General features: G+C 33.9%; 1 protein-coding gene across 1 annotated transcript; it reads left to right on the forward strand.

Moving 5' to 3' along the window:
* The first annotated feature begins 1,250 nt into the window (after positions 1–1,250).
* On the forward strand, positions 1,251–16,029 carry LOC143203401 (uncharacterized). The gene is made up of 12 exons (XM_076415519.1): positions 1,251–1,308; positions 1,586–1,745; positions 2,351–2,460; positions 2,516–2,619; positions 9,572–9,757; positions 9,818–9,989; positions 11,430–11,608; positions 11,669–11,846; positions 12,991–13,119; positions 13,182–13,332; positions 13,391–13,499; positions 14,504–16,029. The coding sequence occupies exons 1-12, from the start codon at positions 1,251–1,253 to the stop codon at positions 14,609–14,611; spliced, it is 1,644 nt and encodes a 547-aa protein (XP_076271634.1). The 3' UTR covers positions 14,612–16,029.
* Positions 16,030–23,434: the final 7,405 nt, after the last annotated feature.

The raw sequence follows: 23,434 nt of genomic DNA on the forward strand, positions 1-23,434 counted from the left end.
ATACATTTGCCATATCTACAAAAAAAAGTATACATTCTAACTTAATCCTCATGTATATTCTGAACAACTACACATATATCTATGCACACAAATCTTTCACGCACTGCAATACGATTTTCTACAATTTTCCTATATTAATTATATACTCAGTGGTTTTTGTTTTGGTAATTATCAACATTAGGCCATCAGCACATATAAAAAATCATTCAGTCACTTTCACTATCAGAATCACTGTACAAATCAATTACCAAATTTTTAATTTTTAATCTATCGAACCCTTGTTCGCAATTCCATCATTTGTCAATTTCTTCTTCTGTTTATCTGATGTAGTTTATTCAAACTAAAGGTATCATTACAGACAATGCTTCTTTCTACAGTGTATCTTTTTAGGCATAGTTTTCAAAAATTAATTTACATTAAACACAAATATTTCAAGCCTGAACAATAATATATCTACAGTTCTTGGCAATAAAATGTTATTATAATGTCTTTACACTTTTTATTAGTGTTTTGCCAAAAGTAGCCCAACGTTCCTTTTTAAAATATTCACGTCTCGTCTAGATATATAAACTGAAATAATCTAACTGCCTTAATTTTATTATATACTTTTAAAAATGGTATTCTTTTTCGTAAGTTACCTTTACACCATTAAAATCTATGTTTTCTGACGGTTTACGAAACGATGATCTAGATCCCCCAAAGAGCTCCATATAAGCTTTCATTTGATATCGAATAGTCATAACATCAAGATGATCTTGATTCGTCATCCGCCTTGTATTCTGTACCCGGTCTCAGTGCTTATATTAACGTTAAGTGTAGCTGCAACACTCTATAAATATTTCCAAAAAAACTGCAACAACTTAGCCCCCTAACGCATTTTACTGGTAATAGGGGGCTCCTATTATCTCATTCTTGTTCCATGTAACTAATTAGAGACGAAATTAGTTTTTGACTTTTTTTACTATTTAATAGTTTTGGCATTTTTAACCAGATAGTTAGAAATGTATCAAAACAAGTGTGAAAATAACTTTTACCAGTTTATAACTTCTTATCACCATTGTTTTGGAAGAATTTTACATAGGCTTGACAATTGTGTGGACCACTACCAACATACATTTTATAGACTGACTCGGTTACATGTTCCGGGTCATCAGGCAGCGTTCCATATCTTTTTAACTAGGGTAATGCTAATTAGAAAAAAGACTCCGGGCTTGGAGCAAATTTGGCAGTATAATCGACGGCAAAAATTGATGCGGCAACATTGCGACGCGCAGAAGAAACTTAAGGATGTCCAACCTCTGAGCCGAGGTTGTTTAAACATCAGGTCCCTGAATTTATCAATATTTTAAGGTCCTATTAAATTAGTAATGCTAAATAAATTGTAATTACAATAAAATCATTTTATTCGTCGATTGCAATTGTTATTTTTTAACTTATTTAATACTAAACTAAACTAAATAACGTATCCACTTCCTGAATAAACTCCTGAGAACTTTCCAGTTTTTCAAAGTTATAATCCTTTATAACTCTCAAAACTTCTAACATATTTTTGTTACAGTGACTTTAATGCTACCGAATCACTAAGAAATCAAAGGCCTCTACGATAACAACAACGGAATTAACAGCATCCGGAACATCTACCTCAGATACATCGCCTCAAGACACTCCTCTCCATCGTCGAAACAGGATACGGAAAGTAGGAAACTTAACTCGGAAGACAATAATAACAGGCAGTACAAACACAGGTAATATGTGTTGGAATCGTTATCGTTTTTATATAGTATATAAGAATCAAAAAGGCTCTGATTCTGTTTTATGAAACGTTAATCGAAGTCTATAAGTGCCATTCACCTTCTGAAAATTCATATTATCCATTTTCACTCTATTATTCTTAATTTAATAATTTAAAGATATTAAAACTTTGCTAATAAACTCAAAAAATAAAACATAAAGCATTCACCTAATTTGATAACTGTATGTGGCTTGTTTCGAATTTTACAGAATTTTAAATACCCTACCATAGATTAATCAGTCCTAAAACCTGATATAGTGAATTCAATTTACTATTTATTTAAATTTATCGGTCTATTCATTTCAACATTACTATTATGTTGCTAAAATAGTTATTTTATAGTTTTATAGTTATTTTAGTTTAGTTAATATTAGCCAAATCAACTATTTACGTAATTTTTATTGTACAATGCTGGAATGTCAAGAGGTCTCGTCACTATAAGTAATGGATAATGATGGAAATATCGTGGAATGTTTGTAGAAATACGAATTGTCATCCGATTAGGCTTTTAATATATTAATATTGATATATTTAACTAATTATCAGTTATTATTTCAGACGCTTACAAAATCAAAACTACACAAACAAAGAATCAAAAAACAAAAGACTCGAATTTACAAGGACAGCGCGGAACTATTCCAGAACGACTGAAAATGAAATGCCTATAGGTAGTCGACGTTCGAATCCCTCCCAAACAACAACATTGCCATGTATCGGTTTTAGCTCTTGATGAACACAAGAATCGTAAGCAGCAACGGCAGGACGGATTTGAGACGCGACACGTCTCTTCACTCAACATGAGCAGTAATGGTCTCATGGCGGGGCAGGTCAGTATCCACATTATTTTAAAATATTATATTTTATTAGTTATATATTTGAAATTTAAAAAAGCACAATGAGCATTAAAACAAGTTTGGATATAGGTATGCAATATAAACACACTAAATTTTAGCTGTTGCAGTCTTATTCTAAATCAAACAAAATTTTAAAACGTAAATACTTCGACTAGCTTCGAATAATCGGTGACTTAAAGAAGATCAATATACGTAACGAAGAAGTTTATCAAAGTGTAGTAAACAGATCTGATCACATTAACTAATTTATTTATTTGTTACTAATTGTTGACCAAACATGTTTAGATCGAAAATATTGTATGAAGATACATGCATACAAGAAGATCCATAATCCTTCAGAAGATAACATTTATAAAACGAATAGAGCTCAAGTTATACATTAGATGCTTTTAGAATTTAGTACTATATGAAATAATAAAAAATAAAAACCATAGACAAAGAAAGACAAAACATAGCATTACAAATACAAGTCTATAAACATTAACATATATAGAAGAAGAAAACATAGTATAATATAAAATTATAAATAATATTTGTTAGATTTAGCCCCTGACAGAACATTCTTTTGACCTTCTTAGTTTATATTGGTCCAAAAGATTCCAACTCGGTAACGGTATCTGTATTATAAGTATTGATTTTCTTGAAATCTGTAGTAGGGAGCTCAAGAAGTCTGATGCAGACAAAATGTTTTTGTGGAAGATGATTTCAACAGAGACGAAGTCGCTTTTAGCATGACAGAGCTGCTGCGTATGGCTTGCAAAATGACCCTAGAGTATTGAAGACTTGAATTTAAAAATATATTGAATAAAATTGAATTGTCTACTACTGTTAGTCCCAATGGAATTAAGATAGTGGAAATACAACCGGTCCAATTCTTGAGATCAGTGATGTAAGAGGAGAAAGTGACATCTACCTCTGAAGTAATAACGGCTTATTACTCGACAAGCTGATCTGCTTTTCCATCTCTGGCCCTTTTCATCAACAGCAGCGTATTGGTTGACAAACAGACACACTTCCCGAAAACTAGCTATGGAATGATGATGCTGATGATCTTTTCTTAGGCCATCTTCATAGATAAATGATTATTAAGATAACTTTATTCCATGATATTTGCAAATGGAGCTCGGATGTTTTCATTTTCTGTGTGTTTCTTTTTGATCCCTCTCATGAACATATCATATCTTATTGTAGTTTAGATGTAGCAGTACAGTTTTAGGTTTGTACTGAATTCTGGGAGGCAATTACGGGAAGGAAGGAGGATAACTGCCTGAAACATATGATATAGTCTCCTGTGTTTATCTCTCGTAGGGCTAAATCCTGCACAATTACGAAAAATCTTCAACCGTTCCAATTCTTGGGATCAGTGATGTAAGAGAAGAAAGTGACATCTACCTCTGAAGTACTAACGGCTTATTACTCGACCAAGCTGATCTGCTTTTCCGTCTCTAGCCCTTATCATCAACAGCAGCGTATTGGTTGACAAACAGACACACTTCCCGAACACTAGCTATGGATTGATGATGCTGATGATTTTTTCTTAGGTCATCTCTATAGATAAATAGATTATTAAGATAACATTATTCCATGATATTTGCAAATGGGACTGGGATGTTTTTCTGTGTGTTTCTTTTTGATCCCTCTCATGAACATATCATATCTTATTGTAGGTTAGATCCAACAGTACAGGTTTATGTTTGTACTGAATTCTGGGAGGCAATGACAGGAAACAAGGAGGATAAGTGCCTGAAACATATGATATAGTCTCCTGTGTTTATCTCTCGTGGGACTAAACCCTGCACAATTACGAAAAATCTTCCAGTAATGTTGTAAACATGGAACACACATATATAATATGGTTATCCAAATTTCAGTATTCTGAAACTCAATTAGTTGACGGCTTCACAGGTACATTGAACAACTTCACTCCTAAATACCAATTAACTAGATTAAATGACACCTTGATCAGAACTATTGGCGAACAAATGATGTTGGCCCTCATTGTCTCATAGATTTCGTTTTATTCTTATCTGAACTATCTCAATGCATAAATTACGTTTAATTTTTGTTTCCTTGTAAAGTCATTTTGATAACGCTATTTCTTCTTAGTTTCTTCTGTTACTACGTATATATGATTCTTGATAAAACTAGATTTACTGACTGCTTTCTCCCTAATACATTTGTCATATCTGCAGAGCAGTTAGCACTATTTCTCTTTGATCTGCCCTTCTAGCAGACTTCCCATCTCCATCAAATGCTTATCTTACAATATGTTAATTCGGTCCGTACTCCTCTACGGATCTAATGTCTACTTCAAGTTTGTTACATCCAATCAGGTCAAACGGCTTCAAGTTTTCCAAAATAAGCTCCTCAGGACTTCAGGATTAAACGCTCCATGGTTTGTCAGAAATAATCAAATTCATAGGGAAACTGATACTCCAGAAATCAAGCACTTCATATCTCAATCATTCCACAAACAACAATTCAGCTCAAGTTCTTCTGAAAACGCGCTTGTTCGCTGGTCGACATGCTGGGAGCTTAGCACCGCGTCACCGCCAAGCTCCTCCCCTTTTCCAGACTGAAACGACCTCATCCGTCGCTACAGTCATAACTTTTGCCCGCATACAACAGTACCCAGCTGTGTGTTAACTCAGGTTCGCGAATCAATAAAATCGCCGGGCCCTTGTGCCCAATAACGGCTGCCCGATCAGCGGGTGCCATATCCCCAAATTTAATGCAGTAGCAGTAGTGATCCACAGGGGTCAACTGTGAGGCGGTTTCGGTTTAGTGTATTGGTAAGCCCAGAGGCAGCCCCACATAACCCGGTCCGACTTGTCACTCCAGGGCAAGTCTCCGCGACCAGGTATGCGTCATGCATTCCACCGCCTGGTTTTTAGGCCAGAACAAAAAAAACTATTTCTTCCTAGTACTTTTTACAGTCGCTCCTGGACTTGTAAGAAAGCAATAACTCTGCGCCAGGAATAAAACCATTCCTGTTTCCTGCATGAAGAACAATATATCTGCAATAAATTGTTAATATTTATTATGGATAACAAAACTTGAATGACCCAATATTTCATTCTAAAATATCCATGTATCATCTAAATACATAAGTTGAAATAACAAGTCTTCCTTTAGTTTATTATATGCTTTTAAAATTTTGAAAGTTCCATTAGACCTCTTCATGAGTTCTCTTCAGACTAACTGTTTCGTCTGCAATAATTGTATTAAATTATGTTCATATTGAAAAAGCTTCTCACTGTCTCTATACATTTTATTGGATCTTTAATAGAGCTATCATCACTCTGATCTCGCTTTATCACTCGGTTCTTAGGAGGACGGTATCTTTTCGGTGAATCCAAGATTATACTATTTTTATTTTTTAAAGATATTTCAGTGACTGCGTGCATAATAATATTCAGTACAGCTGCAACACACTAAAAATATTTTCAATTCAAACCGCACTACCTTGATATTTAACAGTAAAAGTACCTCTCTAGAGCATTTTTCTGATAAAGACGGGCTTCCATGATCTTTTTCCTGTTCAAAGTAACTTATTAGAGACGCCATCTGTTTCTGATTCTGTCTATCTAATACATTGAAAATATTTTCTGATTCTAAAACGAATTTACAAATTGCGGTAGGCAAAATATAAAACATTTTGATGAAATGAGTTCACTGTTATTATGAGTAGACTATATATTGTATATTGTCCATATTATTTTGTTTATCCCCGATTGAAAGCTACAGTAAAATAGCATAAAATTTTTAATTAACAACAGCTGCTTTAGTTTATTAAAACAGTTGGAAACAAAAATTTAATTTTTCGGATCTGTGAATTCGAAAAAGATCACTGAATGAGGTTCGCATTTCAATTTCCGAGTAATTTTCGACCAAAATTTCTCCTACCGAACGGTAACTACGCCTCTGGCTTTTTCCCCGTCGTTTTATGTCTTTGTAACGCGACCCTGGTAAGATTTAAATATTTCCTCCGCCGTCGTCTGCCAGATAAAACTCATTACCCACATGTTGCTCATTACCGTCACCATAAAACTGACCTTCACCCATCCATTTCGTCTTTTTCTGGTCCGTTTTAGAGTGTAACACGCGAGCAGCGAAGATGGGGGACGTGAGGGGCGAAGCCGAAGAAAGCGCAATAAAAATTTTTACGACGAAACTTCCACGAAGTTTTGACGAGAGACCGAAAACCGCCAAGAGGACGCGAAAAACGACGGGAAGGACGGAAAGGAAAAGTTGCAGGAATTCCTTGCGGTTTTCCTCTGCATTTTTCCTTTTTCGTCTTCTTTCCGTTCTCTTTCGCGTCGTCCATTAGCTCTATTTTGTTGTCGAAGGTTTTTTCTGCTTACCACATTTTATTTAGAGTTCAATTTTGGATCTGTCACATGAGAAATTTACTGTGAAGGAAGTAAAACAAATAACAATTATATAAATCAATGCTTAAAAGCTCCTGGTTTTGACTAACTACTGAAAGAATCTTGTTAAGACTTAATTACTTTCTTGTCACTTGGAAAGTGGCTTAAATCATTATGATTTTTAAAACACTGAAATAATCAGAAGACGTCTCCTCCTATCATCCTATAAGCCTCTTACCTGTGATCTCCAAAGCTTTTCAAATACTCTACTTTATTGGAGTCAAAAAATAATCACAGAAGGGAGAAATATTATTCCAGGCCATCAATTTGACTTCCGTAATAAACACAGAACAACCGAACAACCATGTTACACACATTAGTCAGCCAAATTAAGAAAAGAAATTAAATTATAAAAAATATTGATACCCTGCATTTCTTGGTATATCTCAAGCTTTCGACAAGGTGTGGCACACTGGACTGAAGGTTAAATTGGAAAAGCTTTTGCAAATCATCTCACAGACAGGTATTTTATTTTGAAACAGTATGACGAATTACTAATCTACATCCAATATACTCGGGTGTTCTACAGGACAGTATCCTTGGTCCGTTGTTATATCTTTTGTATACAGCTGATATACCGATCTCAAGAAACACTACTGTTGCAACATATGCTAATGATAGAGCGGTCTTATTATCACACAAGTCGAATTGTGGTTGAAAACATGGCGTATCATAGCAAATGAGACAAAATTTACCCATGTGGCATTCACCCTTTGTGGAACGACTAGTCTGCTAGTAAAAATGTATAATTATGAACTGCCGCAAGCAGACAATGTTAAATATCTGGGAATGCATCGACGCTTCACATGGAAAAAACATATAGTGACAAAACGCAAATAGCTTGGGCTTAAACTAAACCAAATTTATTGGATGATAAGGCGTAAATCTAAATTATCCGTAGATAACAAGGTTTTTCTGTATAAGCCAATGCTTAGGCACATTTAGCCCTATAGTATTGAACTGTGAGGTACTACTAACAAATAAAACCTAGCTATCCTTCAGAGGTACCAGAATGAAGTGTTGCGAACCATCGTCGATATTACGATACATACGGTGCATACGATGACCGTAAAGTGCGTAGGCTCAAAAAATAGAACTGAATCGTGAACATTTTCGTGCGATGAATTTTGACGATTTTCAACGTGGATTATCACAACAAGAGTGCATCAATCAACTTAATTTTACTTTTGGCGATGAAACTCCATCAAACACCATCGATTATCTCTGGTTTAGTGAATTCAATCGTGGTCGTAGGTCGCTGTCCGACGAGTTTCGTGATGGTCGTCCAAGATCGGCTGTTGTACCGTGAAACCATCGGTGCTGTGTGCGAAATGATTAAGCAAGATCATCATATCACCTGCTGTGAGATTGAGGCATCCCTAAGCATTAGTTCCACCATCATATATGCGATTTTACATGAACACTTAGTTGTGCGAAAATTATGTTCGCGTTCAATTTGATCCCACACAATTTGAAAATCGCTCAAAAAAGGCTCGTGTCGATTGGCGCAAACAAATGCTTAAGAAATTCAATCGAGGTGCTTCAAAAGACGTTTATAAAATCGTGACAGGTGACGAATCATGGATATATTCGACTGTATGGGTGTTCCAAGATGAACCAAATCCAACAAAAGTTGTTCGCGCACGAAGCACTTCAAAGAAAATGGGGTCCTGTTTCTTCGGGAAAACTGGTTATATTGCAACAGTGCCTCTAGAAGATGGTAGTACTAGTAAATTCTGATTGATACACAACCATTTTTTTGCCAGAAGTCGTTGGTGAAATAAGGAAAACAAACAAGAAACGCCCGATTGTTCTTCATCATGACAATGCGAGCTCTCACACATCGGCTCAAACAAAAGACTATTTGAGCACTGAAAACATCGAATTGATGAGTCATCCGCCCTACAGCCCTGATTTGGCACCCAATGACTTCTTTTTGTTCCCAACCGTGAAGAATAAACTACATGGTCAATGATTTTCATCGCCCGAAGAAGCTATTGAAGTGTTCAAAAATCATGTTTTGAAGATACCTCATTCGGAATGGAATCAAGGCTTTGAAAATTGGTTTAAGCCTATGCAAAAGCATATTGATCATCGTGGCGAGTACTTTGAAAAACAGTAAAAATATATTCGCAGCTTAACTATTTGTTTTTTTCCTATTCCCGAAATATAAATAGTGACTCTCGTACGTTATTGTCGACGAGCTAAACCCTTAGTTCGCACGGCTACTCTCTGGGTTTGTTTATATATTTTGTGTCACCTGACGACTAATCCTGGTTGCTTGATTTGGGCGTTTTTGGTCCTATTGGAATATATTTACTAGTAGGGCACATTACAGAAAAATATTTGGCCTAGACATTCTTCCTCCATATAAGCTTTAACCGCGCCAAATTTCACGCCTCCAGGTGCCCCCGTTTTCGTCAAAGACGGAGGCAAACTGCTTCGAACTCCGAACATCTTGAAATAACGCAGTAATTTTTAATTTTTAATTCCAGGCAATCTTCTCGACCTTCGATTCCGACGATTTCCCGCCGGAGCCCCCCGCCCCCTCCGCCGTGCCCGTCCGCCACGTGGACATGGCGGACCACACGGCCGCCATGTTAGCCAACACGCCGATCCATCGCACCGACCTGTCCGACGCCACCACCAAGTACACGATGGAGATCAAGAAAGAGGTTGACGTAAGCTCGCCCTTTCACTTGTTATCGCAGAATAACGGACGAGCGAATTCCATCCACCAGATCAAGTTCGAGACGTTGCGCTCCTTCGATCAGGACAGCCTGCTGGAGATGGACTCGCACATGAGCGGGGAACACTCGATGGGGTCCCACGAGGACGTCGCCGACCTGCGGCATCAGTCGATGATCAATCCCGATTTTACTCAGCTGCAGGCGAGGCTTCCCGGCCGAATAGGTGAGTAAAACGACGTTTCGGATGTCATAACCGTCGTATCGCTACAATATAAACCAACAATTCACGAAGAAATATTCTTTTAAAATCAAAATCAAGTACCACAAATAGTTTTTTAATGAATTACATCGTATATTAGATCTACTTAGAACAATCTTAATATAGAAATTAATTTATTAATACTTTTATGTTTACTTGCATTAATACACATGCGGGATTAATACATCAGTATGTCTTTCCCAACTTATACACTAAACAAGTTCGTGTCGTTTGGTTCACTTCAATCTTCTGATCTCCTGCGTGTTGTCCTGTAGTTGTATTGCTTCCACGTTCCTGTGATTTAGCAGCCTAATAACGTAACAGCGAAATAGGCCTATAAGATCCCACTTGTTCTGCCGGTTTGTCAAGTTTTTTAAGCATAATTATTGGAGCAAACATAAGACATTACGGGACATGGTTCAGTCTCAAACCGGCATTGAATATATATGTCAGCATTATTATTGCTCTTTGTAGCAGCTCTTTTAATAATCCAGATGAAATATGATCAATTTCAGAAGCCATTTTAGAGTTAAGATTGTTGTTAATTTCTTTTGACAACTTCCATTGCAGAAATCAGATTTACATCTATATCGGGTTAATAAACAGAATTTATATCTATTGTAGATTCTATATCATTCGGTAGGAATACGTTAGCTAAATCTTCTGTGAATAATTCAGCTCTTTCATCCTTGCTTCGGACCCATTCATTTAGATCATACTTAATCTAAAATTAGAGCATCTAAGACCTTAATTTAATGCATTTTATTCTTTATTTCATTTTTTTTTAAGTTTCCCAAGGGTAATCAACATATAAGATACAAATTTCGTTTTTTGAAATGTATAGACAATTTTAATTATATTTACTCTAACATATTAGTGATGTCCTCATATTTGATCCCTTTGTCTGGTCTGGTTTTAATTTATTTCTTGATTCCTCTATAATGAACACAAAATATATACAAACTCACTTATATATCTCATTTAAAAACTCCCCCTTCAATTATATGAAGAGAAATAATAAAATATATAAATGAATATATAATGAATAAAGTATTCCCGAAAGGACATCGGGTCTAATACAATAAAATTGCTTTACACCAACATCACCAATTCAATTCAAATAACAGATGCAAGCATTTTCAATGAATGTAGAACTATATTTATAATATATACCAATCTTACGGCCTTGTCTACTCATCGTGAAGCTTCTGCAATCTATTTCAATATCAGATTCGACCCCGAGATCAGATCTTACCCAATAATACAAACATAATAATTTACAGAATCCCATTTTCCATTTCACATTTAATTTACTCAAGCAACTCTATATTGAAAATACAAGAAAATGCCTTGAAATAAATATTAGAGACATAAAAATGTCTTTAAATAATTCCTTGTTTTCAGATATGAACGATACTGGTGATAATGGCGATTTGTCGAGCATTAAATCTAACGGTCACAGCGACAATATGCACCAGAACAGTCAAAGACCCCACTCTGGTGGCGGACCCAAGACTTGGACGCAAGAGGACATGGATATGGCGCTTGATGCCTTAAAAAACCACAACATGAGCTTAACGAAAGTGAGATCTCTTCACATTTGACAGGAGCGTGGAATACACACTCGTTTTATCTGTTTTCAGGCATCAGCTACCTATGGGATTCCATCCACAACGCTCTGGCAGCGAGCGCATCGATTAGGTATCGACACACCCAAAAAAGAAGGCCCCACAAAATCGTGGACCGAAGAAAATTTGAACAATGCACTAGAGGCGTTAAGGACCGGTACCATATCAGCTAATAAAGCAAGCAAAGCTTATGGTATGCACTGTATTTATCTCTAAGTAATCCTTGGTCATATTTTTAATAAAACATAGGATTCAATTCAAATGAAACACTTTTCTAGACAATTATTAGTTATTACAACAAAATGATTTTACTAATTTAATGAAAAATATAGACCAAAATATTTGAACTTCTAGAAAATTATATTATTGACAATAAAAGTTTCAACATTTCATAGCTATAGCCTGCCCACATAGCCGCTAAAGCACTAGCAAATTGTTGCTGACTTCAAACATTGTCATAGAGACGCCGATGATGCAGAAGGCAGTGGACGTCCAAATGAGGTGGTAACACACTAAATCCGTTCTTGCATTCATCCGAAATTGGATGCCGCGTTTGCTCACTGTTGACCAAAAGCAAAATCGTGTTGATGATTCTGAGCAGTGTTTGGCCATATTTCAACGTAACAGACTGGAAGTTTTGCGTCGATATGTAACAGTGGATGAAATATGGATCCATCACTTCACTCCAGAATTAAGAGAGTCCACTGAGATAGTCATCTCAGTGGACAGCAACTGGTAAACCTCATCCAAAGCGCCCGAAAGCAGAACAATCAGTTGTAAAGGTTATGGCCTCGGTATTTTGGGATTCATCGACTATCTTTAGAGGGGAAATACCATCAACAGTGAATAATATATAGCGTTATTGGAGAGTTTAAAAGCAAAAACCAAGAAATTGCAAAGAAACGACCGTATATGGCAAAGAAATAAATGTGCAAGAGGAGGCCTCAGTCATACCGGTCCTGTTCAATGTAACTGATTAGATACGCAATCTGTTCTGTCTGGCTTTGGAAATTTCAATCAGTATAATAATAAATAGCGATTTTAAATTTATCAAAACAAGCAAAGCATTAAAACAACATTTGCCGGTTTATAATCCCTTATTGCAATTGTTTTGAAAAATTTTGCATACGTTTGACAACCGAGCGACTTTGGCATGCTGACTCGGTTGCATGCTCGAAGTTATCATTGTGTCTCTTTTTAATTGGAATAAAATGATAAGGAAACTATTGTCTGAAACATCTTGATGACGTACGTTCAAAATTTCTTTGGGTAGACTATATGTTTGAACAGCACACGAGGTTCCATTCAATTACCAATTTGCCACTCGATTTTTTTAGGAATCCCAAGCAGTACCTTATATAAAATAGCCAGAAGAGAGGGCATAAGACTGGCAGCACCTTTTAATGCCGCACCAACAACCTGGACCCCCGAAGACTTGGAAAAAGCTTTAGAATCGATTCGAACAGGTACGTTATCTCGACCAAGTCGTCTCGCTTGTCCTCCGCATCGTCACCGTCTCGTTATTCAGGTCAGACTTCCGTCCAAAAAGCCTCCACCGAATTCGGGATACCCACCGGTACCCTGTACGGTAGATGCAAGAGAGAAGGCATCGAACTATCTCGATCGAACCCAACGCCCTGGTCTGAAGACGCGATGGGCGAAGCCCTGGAGGCAGTCAGGTGAGTTCGGTCGTCTCGAACATCAACCCGATAAATAATGGAATCGTTCTCTCATCAGATTAGGTCACATGTCTATTAATCAAGCAGCCATCCACTATAATTTGCCTTATTCGTCGCTGTATGGACGATTTAAAAGGGGAATTAAGTACGACTCAGATAATATAGAGGTAAGAATAGAACAAAGTGTATTATTAATCGTCTACATCTATCCTGCAAATTTTTTGCGACAATCACAATAGAACTAAATCTCCTCGCGTACTCGCCAGGTGCTTGGTTAGATCTGGTGACGATATTATGACTGTTAGATGGCATCCGAGCCAATGTTATTTTGAACATTTTAACTATATCATTGTTCTGATGAAATAGCGTTTGTAGTTCTTAAATTCCATATTCGGAGTTCCCATGAAATAAATTTGTAAGATTGTTGATTTTATGTGATAGCACTAACAGCGCCCCAAAAGCTGCAATTGTTTGAGATTTTGTTCATTTATTCTTGATACTCCTAAGAAAAGCAAAAAGCCTAATCTTACCAACAAATATACTGACTGGGACAAACTCAGATTAATACTGCAGGAACAAATGAGTTTAAAAATAAGACTTTTAGACTAAAATAAGACTAAAAGTATAGATGATCTTGAGCAACAAACCAAAAATATAACTGAACAAATTCGGTCAGCTACAAAAGAGAAATCAGAATATGAAGTAATTTACCCCCTAGAAATTAGAGAAATGATAAAAGAAAGGCGAAAAGCTAGAAGAATATGGCACAGAACCAGAAATGTTGCAGACAAAACTAGTTTTAATAGAATCAGTAATCAGACAAATCAAAAGATCAAAGAATATAAACAGAATTACTTTCAATAACACGTAAGGGAATTAAGCCCAGAAGCAGACAAAGATTATTCGCTATGGAAAGCAAGTCGAAGATTTAAAAGACCAATTATTCGAGTACCGCCAACTAAAAATGATCGAAATGGATGGGTTCGACGCAACGATGGAAAAGCTGAATTGTTCGCAAAATACTTAGCTAACATATTTCGACCTAATGATATAGAATCTACCATGGATACATTTCCTGTTTATCAACCCGATATAGATCTAAATTTGATTTATCCATTGCAAGCTGCTGATAACCTCAATCCTAAAATATCTACATTTTCTTAAATTGCAGGTACATCAAGAAAATACTCAAGCTCACATGGAGATCCATCCGTTCGCGGGGATAGAATTCAACAACGGACAGCCGCACATCCAATACCACAGCCAGCCAAACAGCTGAGACCCAGTTCTCGACTTTAACTGCTTTTAGAGACAAGCTTTCCGTTTTGGTTTCTTTCGCGAGGCGATTTTTTTTATTGTCGAGGGACTGATTGGGCGACGAGAAGCATTTAAAGTTGAGAACCACCTTGAATAAGATCACAAAAGGAAAAACTATATATATACATATATTATTTTACTCTTGTTCGTTGAACAAACCGCTTTAGGCTGTAACATAAGGACGTAAACGTTTTTTCGAAGTACTGTTGTCGTCTCCATATCTGATATATACGTACATATATATTATTACTCAGGTAAAAAGAAACCTTTTAATTGCTCCGACATTTGGAGGATCTGAAGACGACATGTTTAGATAATCCTGTGTTTTCTGTACGTAATGCTTGGTGAACATGAAACGTACGGTGCATTATGTACTGAGTTATGTAAAGCCTTGTAAACCAATAATTTAAAGTGCAATATACATATAAATAATATAGAAAGTGGCCAAAAGGATATTAGTGTACAGAGAACGATGTAAATTGTAGCTTAATTACTGATCAAATGCTTTAGGAATATTTTTTGAGAAATATTTAAGTTAGACGATGTTCAGAGACACTGTTTAGATGTAGTCCGGTCATATAAGACAAAAAAAAAGAGAATCAACCTCAAAATGAGAGATAATAAGCCGTAAGTTCTTATAAACCTTTATTTACACGTACTAATAGTTGTCTTAAAAGTCTCATCAAGGTATATCAAAGGTCATTTATTACGAGTATTATTGGTAATAAAATTCTCTACAATTTTTATTTCAAACATTTCGTTATACATTCAACAGTTTGAGCTACTTACAGCATAATGCAAATAATATAGATAATGCAAATTATTAAAAAATAATTAATTACATACAGTTTATTATTTCACATTTCGAGGTGAAACCCTTAATATGACTGGACTAACGGTTAAATTGCGTTTCTAAAGCTTTTGGCCGATAGGTTTACTTTAGTCAATGAGAATATTGTTACAGTTGCCTCTTATTATTAATCGAATACTTAGGCGCACACAGCGACATCTTTATCTCCCGAAGAATACACGCAAATCTACAATAACGATAACAGAAGCACTACAACGAACCGAGTATCTGCTATAACTAAAAAATACGCCGAATCTCGCCCCTCACCTACTGGAAGATGAATATGTTAAAATGTTACTACGGAAGTCTCCATTTCAGATTCCGATCAAATTACGTGCAGCGTCTGAAATGGAGCTCCTCGTATGCCCACGACTTAACGATTTGTTGTTTATAAATGGGTATTTTTGTTGTTAAGTTACGTGTTGTTTAGTTTGGCTCTGGCCAGTTTTTTGATACCAACAGTTCAATGATGAAAGCCTATTTATTTTTTAAGACTAAAATACCAATAATAAAAATATATTTAAACTGAATAGAATTTGACTTCATTTGTTTATTGTATCCCTTGTTTTCTACCAAAAAACATTAATATAATCAAAAAATGGTAAGAACTATGAATGGTGATGTTGTTTATTACACAGTCCTTCTACTGGGACAAGCTGTTACTAAAAGAACTTAATCGTCGATCACAGTATACCTCAGATAAATCTTCTTTTTTGACTTGACAAACAAAATAACCATGATGTTGAAAGAGTTAATGGTAACCATTTTCTCTCCATCTGCATCTTTTCCTTCACTTGTAAATGGTTGGAAACATATTCATCCAGCTCCACGTTCTTTGAGAGTTTGATAGTGCCGGACCTAACTTGGATATTGACATCAAAATGACCACTTTTAAATCCTTGAAATGAAATCCTGCATTTGGGATATTACGAAGCAACACCACCATGTTTCTAAACGAATTTGATGAGTTTAAAGACCAGATTATTAAAATGGAACAAGGAGAGTAATCGGAAATACAATTTTGAACTTGTTGAACTAAATAACTCAATAATACTGAACGGAAAACGTTTATGCAGCGATATCTCAAAATAATGGAATTTAACAGTTGTTTAACAGTTCCTCGTATTTTCAGGAAATATCACAGCCAGTTCAGTAGTTGCAGCCTATTAAATATTCTAAAAGACTATTAACACAATGCACAATAACACTTTTTTGATCTGACTGTACAGATACTTATGCATTGAAAGTAATAATAAATATAATTATATGTTAATTATAATATGATAAATAGCCTAAAATGTCTATCTTACATAATATCAATAGTAAATTAACTGCAAACGCCTTTCTAATGCAACAAAATATTTGATTTTCTTTGATACAATATCCATCAGATTATTGATGATCCATCACACTATTTTGATTCAAAATTATTTCGAATTTTTGGAAGAATCTGCTTTAATTATAATATATTGCGAGCTGAAGAGGTACGCCTTTTCTTATTTGATGCCATAGAATTTTAAGTAAGTATGACTCAAGACAATTAAGTCATTTTAAGAGAGAAATATTCAGAATCAGACTAATGACCGATGGTTCTTTATCCGAAATTAGGACTGGAGGCAGTAATAGTGTCAACAAAATGTCACAACTTGCTCCACCTTACTGGTAATTAAATATAATTCTTTAAGAAGGAATTATATCGGCTGTTCCATCGTAACAATGGATATCGACAGATTTCTTCAAATTGATTGAGCAAATTGTTACCGCATAATTACTGTCTACTGTTGGAATCATATCTTTTCGAAAGAAAATTTAGAGTTTCTCATGAAGGAGCATTCACAACACAACATTCAAACCTCTTTCGGCTGAAGTTCCACAAGATAGTGTCTTGGGACCACTTTATACCGCTGATATTCCAACAACAGTTATCATGGTAAAAGATGTATCTAGGTCTAAGGCTGTAGATAAAGCACAAGTCAAAAAGATCTAGAAATGGACTAGAGAGGGGAAAATACAACTTAATAGCTCTAAATCTGTCCATGTTAATTTTACGTTGCGGCGAAATGACAAAAACTTCAACTTCAAGCAGATTCAGCCAAAGACCTCGGATTATAAATTGATGGTAGGTTAAAGTGGGAACATCATGTCAGACAAAAAACAGAATAAATTAGACTCAAAGTCAATAAACTGTTCTGGTTAGTCGGAAGATACTCTCAACTTGGCCTAAAATCAAAAGCCAATTTGGGAAACTTGCTAAATCACAGCAACGTGGAAGCAATACAACTACTGAATAACACGCAGGAAATCAGAAGATTGAAGCGAACCAAACCACACGAACTTGTTTAGTGTATAAGTGTATTCTTAACTTTATCTCAAGTAGTTTACTTTTAGTTTAATTTAGGAAATACATACTATATTAGTATAACTAAGCATATCGAATATAAGATGTAATTAATTAAAAAAAATTAAGGAAGTATTCTAGTCTAAAGCCATGAATTTTAGGTATTTTTTCGAGTGATTTTTACTATCTATTTTTATACTAAGTGTTTATTAATGTTTAAAGGACACATAAAAGAAACAAACAACAATATTTTCTGCCAAATTATGACTGTTCAAAAAGCAAAACATTTTTATGTTGTGATACTGATATGAAATCACTAATATTCGAATGTTATGTTATGTTGTATTATTTATTTGTCATACGTTGATAAATAAATTACACTGTGTGACACAATTCAAATGTTCAATAATAAATGTTCTAACATAAACAAGAATACGTGTCTTAATTTCCTTATTCCATTATCTGTTAATATGGTTATCGAGCACGTCACGTTCCTTAGTAATAGTGTGACTATTATTATAAGCTCAAAGGCTGTATTACTCCACAATGACAGTGGTATATCCTTCCATACCTATTGCATATTCAGTGATTAAAAAAAAAACGTATGACAACATGAAAGTAAATTTATACTTAATCTAACACAAAGAATACAATTGGAAAATTTATACCGATTTAAAAGTTGTTGCTATATTGTTTGGATTACACGTGGGTTTCACGAAATATTGTTGTTTTCTGTGTTTGTGGGACAGCAGAGACACCAAAAACCACCATGAAGTTAAAGATTGGTCAAAGAGAACTCACTTTGTGGTAAATCAAACGCTAAATATGAACCTCTTATTCCACAAGAAAATGTGAGTCTTCTTAGTAAGTAATACACTTATATTCTTAACTTTATCTCAAGTAGTTTACTTTTAGTTTAATTTGGGAAATACATACTATATTAGTATAACTAAGCATATCGAATATAAGATGTAATTAATTAAAAAAAATTAAGGAGATATTCTAGTCTAGAGGCATGAATTTTAGGTATTTTTTCGAGTGATTTTTACTATCTATTTTTATACTAAGTGTTTATTAATGTTTAAAGGACACATAAAAGAAACAAACAACAATATTTTCTGCCAAATTATGACTGTTCAAAAAGCAAAACATTTTAATGTAGTGATACTGATATGAAATCACTAATATTCGAATGTTATGTTATGTTGTATTATTTATTTGTCATACGTTGATAAATAAATTACACTGTGTGACACAATTCAAATGTTCAATAATAAATGTTCTAACATAAACAAGAATACGTGTCTTAATTTCCTTATTCCATTGTTAAAAACATTATTTGTTAATATGGTTATCGAGCACGTCACGTTCCTTAGTAATAGTGTGACTATTATTATAAGCTTAAAGGCTGTATTACTCCACAATGACAGTGGTATATCCTTCCATACCTATTGCATATTCAGTGATTAAAAAAAACGTATGACAACATGAAAGTAAATTTATACTTAATCTAACACAAAGAATACAATTGGAAAATTTATACCGATTTAAAGTTGTTGCTATATTGTTTGGATTACACGTGGGTTTCACGAAATATTGTTGTTTTCTGTGTTTGTGGGACAGCAGAGACACCAAAAACCACCATGAAGTTAAAGATTGGTCAAAGAGAACTCACTTTGTGGTAAATCAAACGCTAAATATGAACCTCTTATTCCACAAGAAAATGTGATTCTTCTTAGGAAGTAATAATGTTCTTAACTTTATCTCAAGTAGTTTACTTTTAGTTTAATTTAGGAAATACATACTATATTAGTATAACTAAGCATATCGAATATAAGATGTAATTAATTAAAAAAAAATTAAGGAAGTATTCTAGTCTAAAGCCATGAATTTTAGGTATTTTTTCGAGTGATTTTTACTATCTATTCTTATACTAAGTATTTATTAATGTTTAAAGGATACATAAAAGAAACAACCAACAATATTCTCTGCCAAATTATGACTGTTCAAAAAGCAAAACATTTTTATGTAGTGATACTGATATGAAATCACTAATATTCGAATGTTATGTTATGTTGTATTATTTATTTGTCATACGTTGATAAATAAATTACACTGCGTGACACAATTCAAATGTTCAATAATAAATGTTCTAACATAAACAAGAATACGTGTCTTAATTTCCTTATTCCATTGTTAAAAACATTATCTGTTAATATGGTTATCCAGTACGTCACGTTCCTTAGTAATAGTGTGACTATTATTATAAGCTTAAAGGCTGTATTACTCCACAATGACAGTGGTATATCCTTCCATACCTATTGCATATTCAGTGATTAAAAAAAAACGTATGACAACATGAAAGTAAATTTATACTTAATCTAACACAAAGAATACAATTGGAAAATTTATACCGATTTAAAAGTTGTTGCTATATTGCTTGCTATACAGGTGGGTTTCACGAAATATTGTTGTTTTCTTTGTTTGTGGGATAGCAGAGGCACCAAAACCACCATGAAGTTAAAGATTGGTCAAAGAGAACTGACTTTGTGGTAAATCAAACGCTAAATATGAACCTCTTAGTCCACAAGAAAATGTGAGTCTTCTTAGTAAGTAATACACTTATATTCTTAACTTTATCTCAAGTAGTTTACTTTTAGTTTAATTTGGGAATTACATACTATATTAGTATAACTAAGCATATCGAATATAAGATGTAATTAATTTAAAAAAATTAAGGAGATATTCTAGTCTAGAGGCATGAATTTTAGGTATTTTTTCGAGTGATTTTTACTATCTATTTTTTATACTAAGTATTTATTAATGTTTAAAGGACACATAAAAGAAACAACCAACAATATTTTCTGCCAAATTATGACTGTTCAAAAAGCAAAACATTTTTATGTTGTGATACTGATATGAAATCACTAATATTCGAATGTTATGTTATGTTGTATTATTTATTTGTCATACATTGATAAATAAATTACACTGTGTTACACAATTCAAATGTTCAATAATAAATGTTCTAACATAAACAAGAATACGTGTCTTAATTTCCTTATTCCATTATCTGTTAATATGGTTATCGAACACGTCACGTTCCTTAGTAATAGTGTGACTATTATTATAAGCTTAAAGGCTGTATTACTCCACAATGACAGTGGTATATCCTTCCATACCTATTGCATATTCAGTGATTAAAAAAAAACGTATAACAACATGAAAGTAAATTTATACTTAATCTAACACAAAGAATACAATTGGAAAATTTATACCGATTTAAAGTTGTTGCTATATTGTTTGGATTACACGTGGGTTTCACGAAATATTGTTGTTTTCTGTATTTGTGGGACAGCAGAGACACCCAAAACCACCATGAGGTTAAAGATTGGTCAAAGAGAACTGACTTTGTGGTAAATCAAACGCTAAATATGAACCTCTTATTCCACAAGAAAATGTGAGTCTTCTTAGGAAGTAATATACTTATATTCTTAACTTTATCTCAAGTAGTTTACTTTTAGTTTAATTTAGGAAATACATACTATATTAGTATAACTAAGCATATCGAATGTAAGATGTAATTAATTAAAAAGAAAATTAAGGAGATATTCTAGTCTAGAGGCATGAATTTTAGGTATTTTTTCGAGTGATTTTTACTATCTGTTTTTATACTAAGTATTTATTAATGTTTAAAGGACACATAAAAGAAACAACCAACAATATTTTTTGCCAAATTATGACTGTTCAAAAAGCAAAACATTTTTATGTTGTGATACTGATATGAAATCACTAAGATTCGAATGTTATGTTATGTTGTATTATTTATTTGTCATACGTTGATAAATAAATTACACTGTGTGACACAATTCAAATGTTCAACAATAAATGTTCTAACATAAACAAGAATACGTGTCTTAATTTCCTTATTCCATTATCTGTTAATATGGTTATCGAGCACGTCACGTTCCTTAGTAATAGTGTGACTATTATTATAAGCTCAAAAGCTGTATTACTCCACAATGACAGTGGTATATCCTTCCATACCTATTGCATATTCAGTGATTAAAAAAAAACGTATGACAACATGAAAGTAAATTTATACTTAATCTAACACAAAGAATACAATTGGAAAATTTATACCGATTTAAAGTTGTTGCTATATTGTTTGGATTACACGTGGGTTTCACGAAATATTGTTGTTTTCTGTGTTTGTGGGACAGCAGAGGCACCAAAAGCCACCATGAAGTTAAAGATTGGTCAAAGAGAACTGACTTTGTGGTAAATCAAACGCTAAATATGAACCTCTTATTCCACAAGAAAATGTGAGTCTTCTTAGGAAGTAATATACTTATATTCTTAACTTTATCTCAAGTAGTTTACTTTTAGTTTAATTTAGGAAATACATACTATATTAGTATAACTAAGCATATCGAATGTAAGATGTAATTAATTAAAAAAAAAATTAAGGAGATATTCTAGTCTAGAGGCATGAATTTTAGGTATTTTTTCGAGTGATTTTTACTATCTGTTTTTATACTAAGTATTTATTAATGTTTAAAGGACACATAAAAGAAACAACCAACAATATTTTTTGCCAAATTATGACTGTTCAAAAAGCAAAACATTTTTATGTTGTGATACTGATATGAAATCACTAAGATTCGAATGTTATGTTATGTTGTATTATTTATTTGTCATACGTTGATAAATAAATTACACTGTGTGACACAATTCAAATGTTCAACAATAAATGTTCTAACATAAACAAGAATACGTGTCTTAATTTCCTTATTCCATTATCTGTTAATATGGTTATCGAGCACGTCACGTTCCTTAGTAATAGTGTGACTATTATTATAAGCTCAAAAGCTGTATTACACCACAATGACAGTGGTATATCCTTCCATACCTATTGCATATTCAGTGATTAAAAAAAACGTATGACAACATGAAAGTAAATTTATACTTAATCTAACACAAAGAATACAATTGGGAAAATTTATACCGATTTAAAAGTTGTTGCTATATTGCTTGCTATACAGGTGGGTTTCACGAAATATTGTTGTTTTCTGTGTTTGTGGGACAGCAGAGACACCAAAAACCACCATGAAGTTAAAGATTGGTCAAAGAGAACTGACTTTGTGGTAAATCAAACGCTAAATATGAACCTCTTATTCCGCAAGAAAATGTGATTCTTCCACCCTAACATACAAAGCTTGGTAAAGGATCTTGAGAAAACTGTTTTCTCTAAATTAAGTGACACTAAATTAAAAAACGGCATTTTTGTTGGCCTACAAATAAGAACACTTATAAAATAAACAATGAATTCGATTCGAAAATCTTACCGCGAAAGAGTTAGCGGCTTGATTATCTCTAAAGAAAGTAATTCATGGATTTTTAAGCAATCTTGAAATCTAAATCTATCTAAAAGCTGAAAATTCCGAGTTAGTATTCAAAAAAATACATTTCTTGCATTTGCTTTTCGATTTTTTCTCCTTAATCTTAGAATGGTGAGTGACGAGCAGGATATGAAACAGATAGAAAAGCGTCATCAAGGAATGCTAAAATGTGAGCAGATTACTGCTGGTTTGTAA

The sequence above is a fragment of the Rhynchophorus ferrugineus genome, unplaced genomic scaffold, assembly GCF_030347505.1.
Source record: "Rhynchophorus ferrugineus isolate W39M unplaced genomic scaffold, kcgeb_rfMv2 rfM10, whole genome shotgun sequence".
Classification (NCBI taxonomy): Eukaryota; Metazoa; Arthropoda; class Insecta; order Coleoptera; family Curculionidae; genus Rhynchophorus; species Rhynchophorus ferrugineus.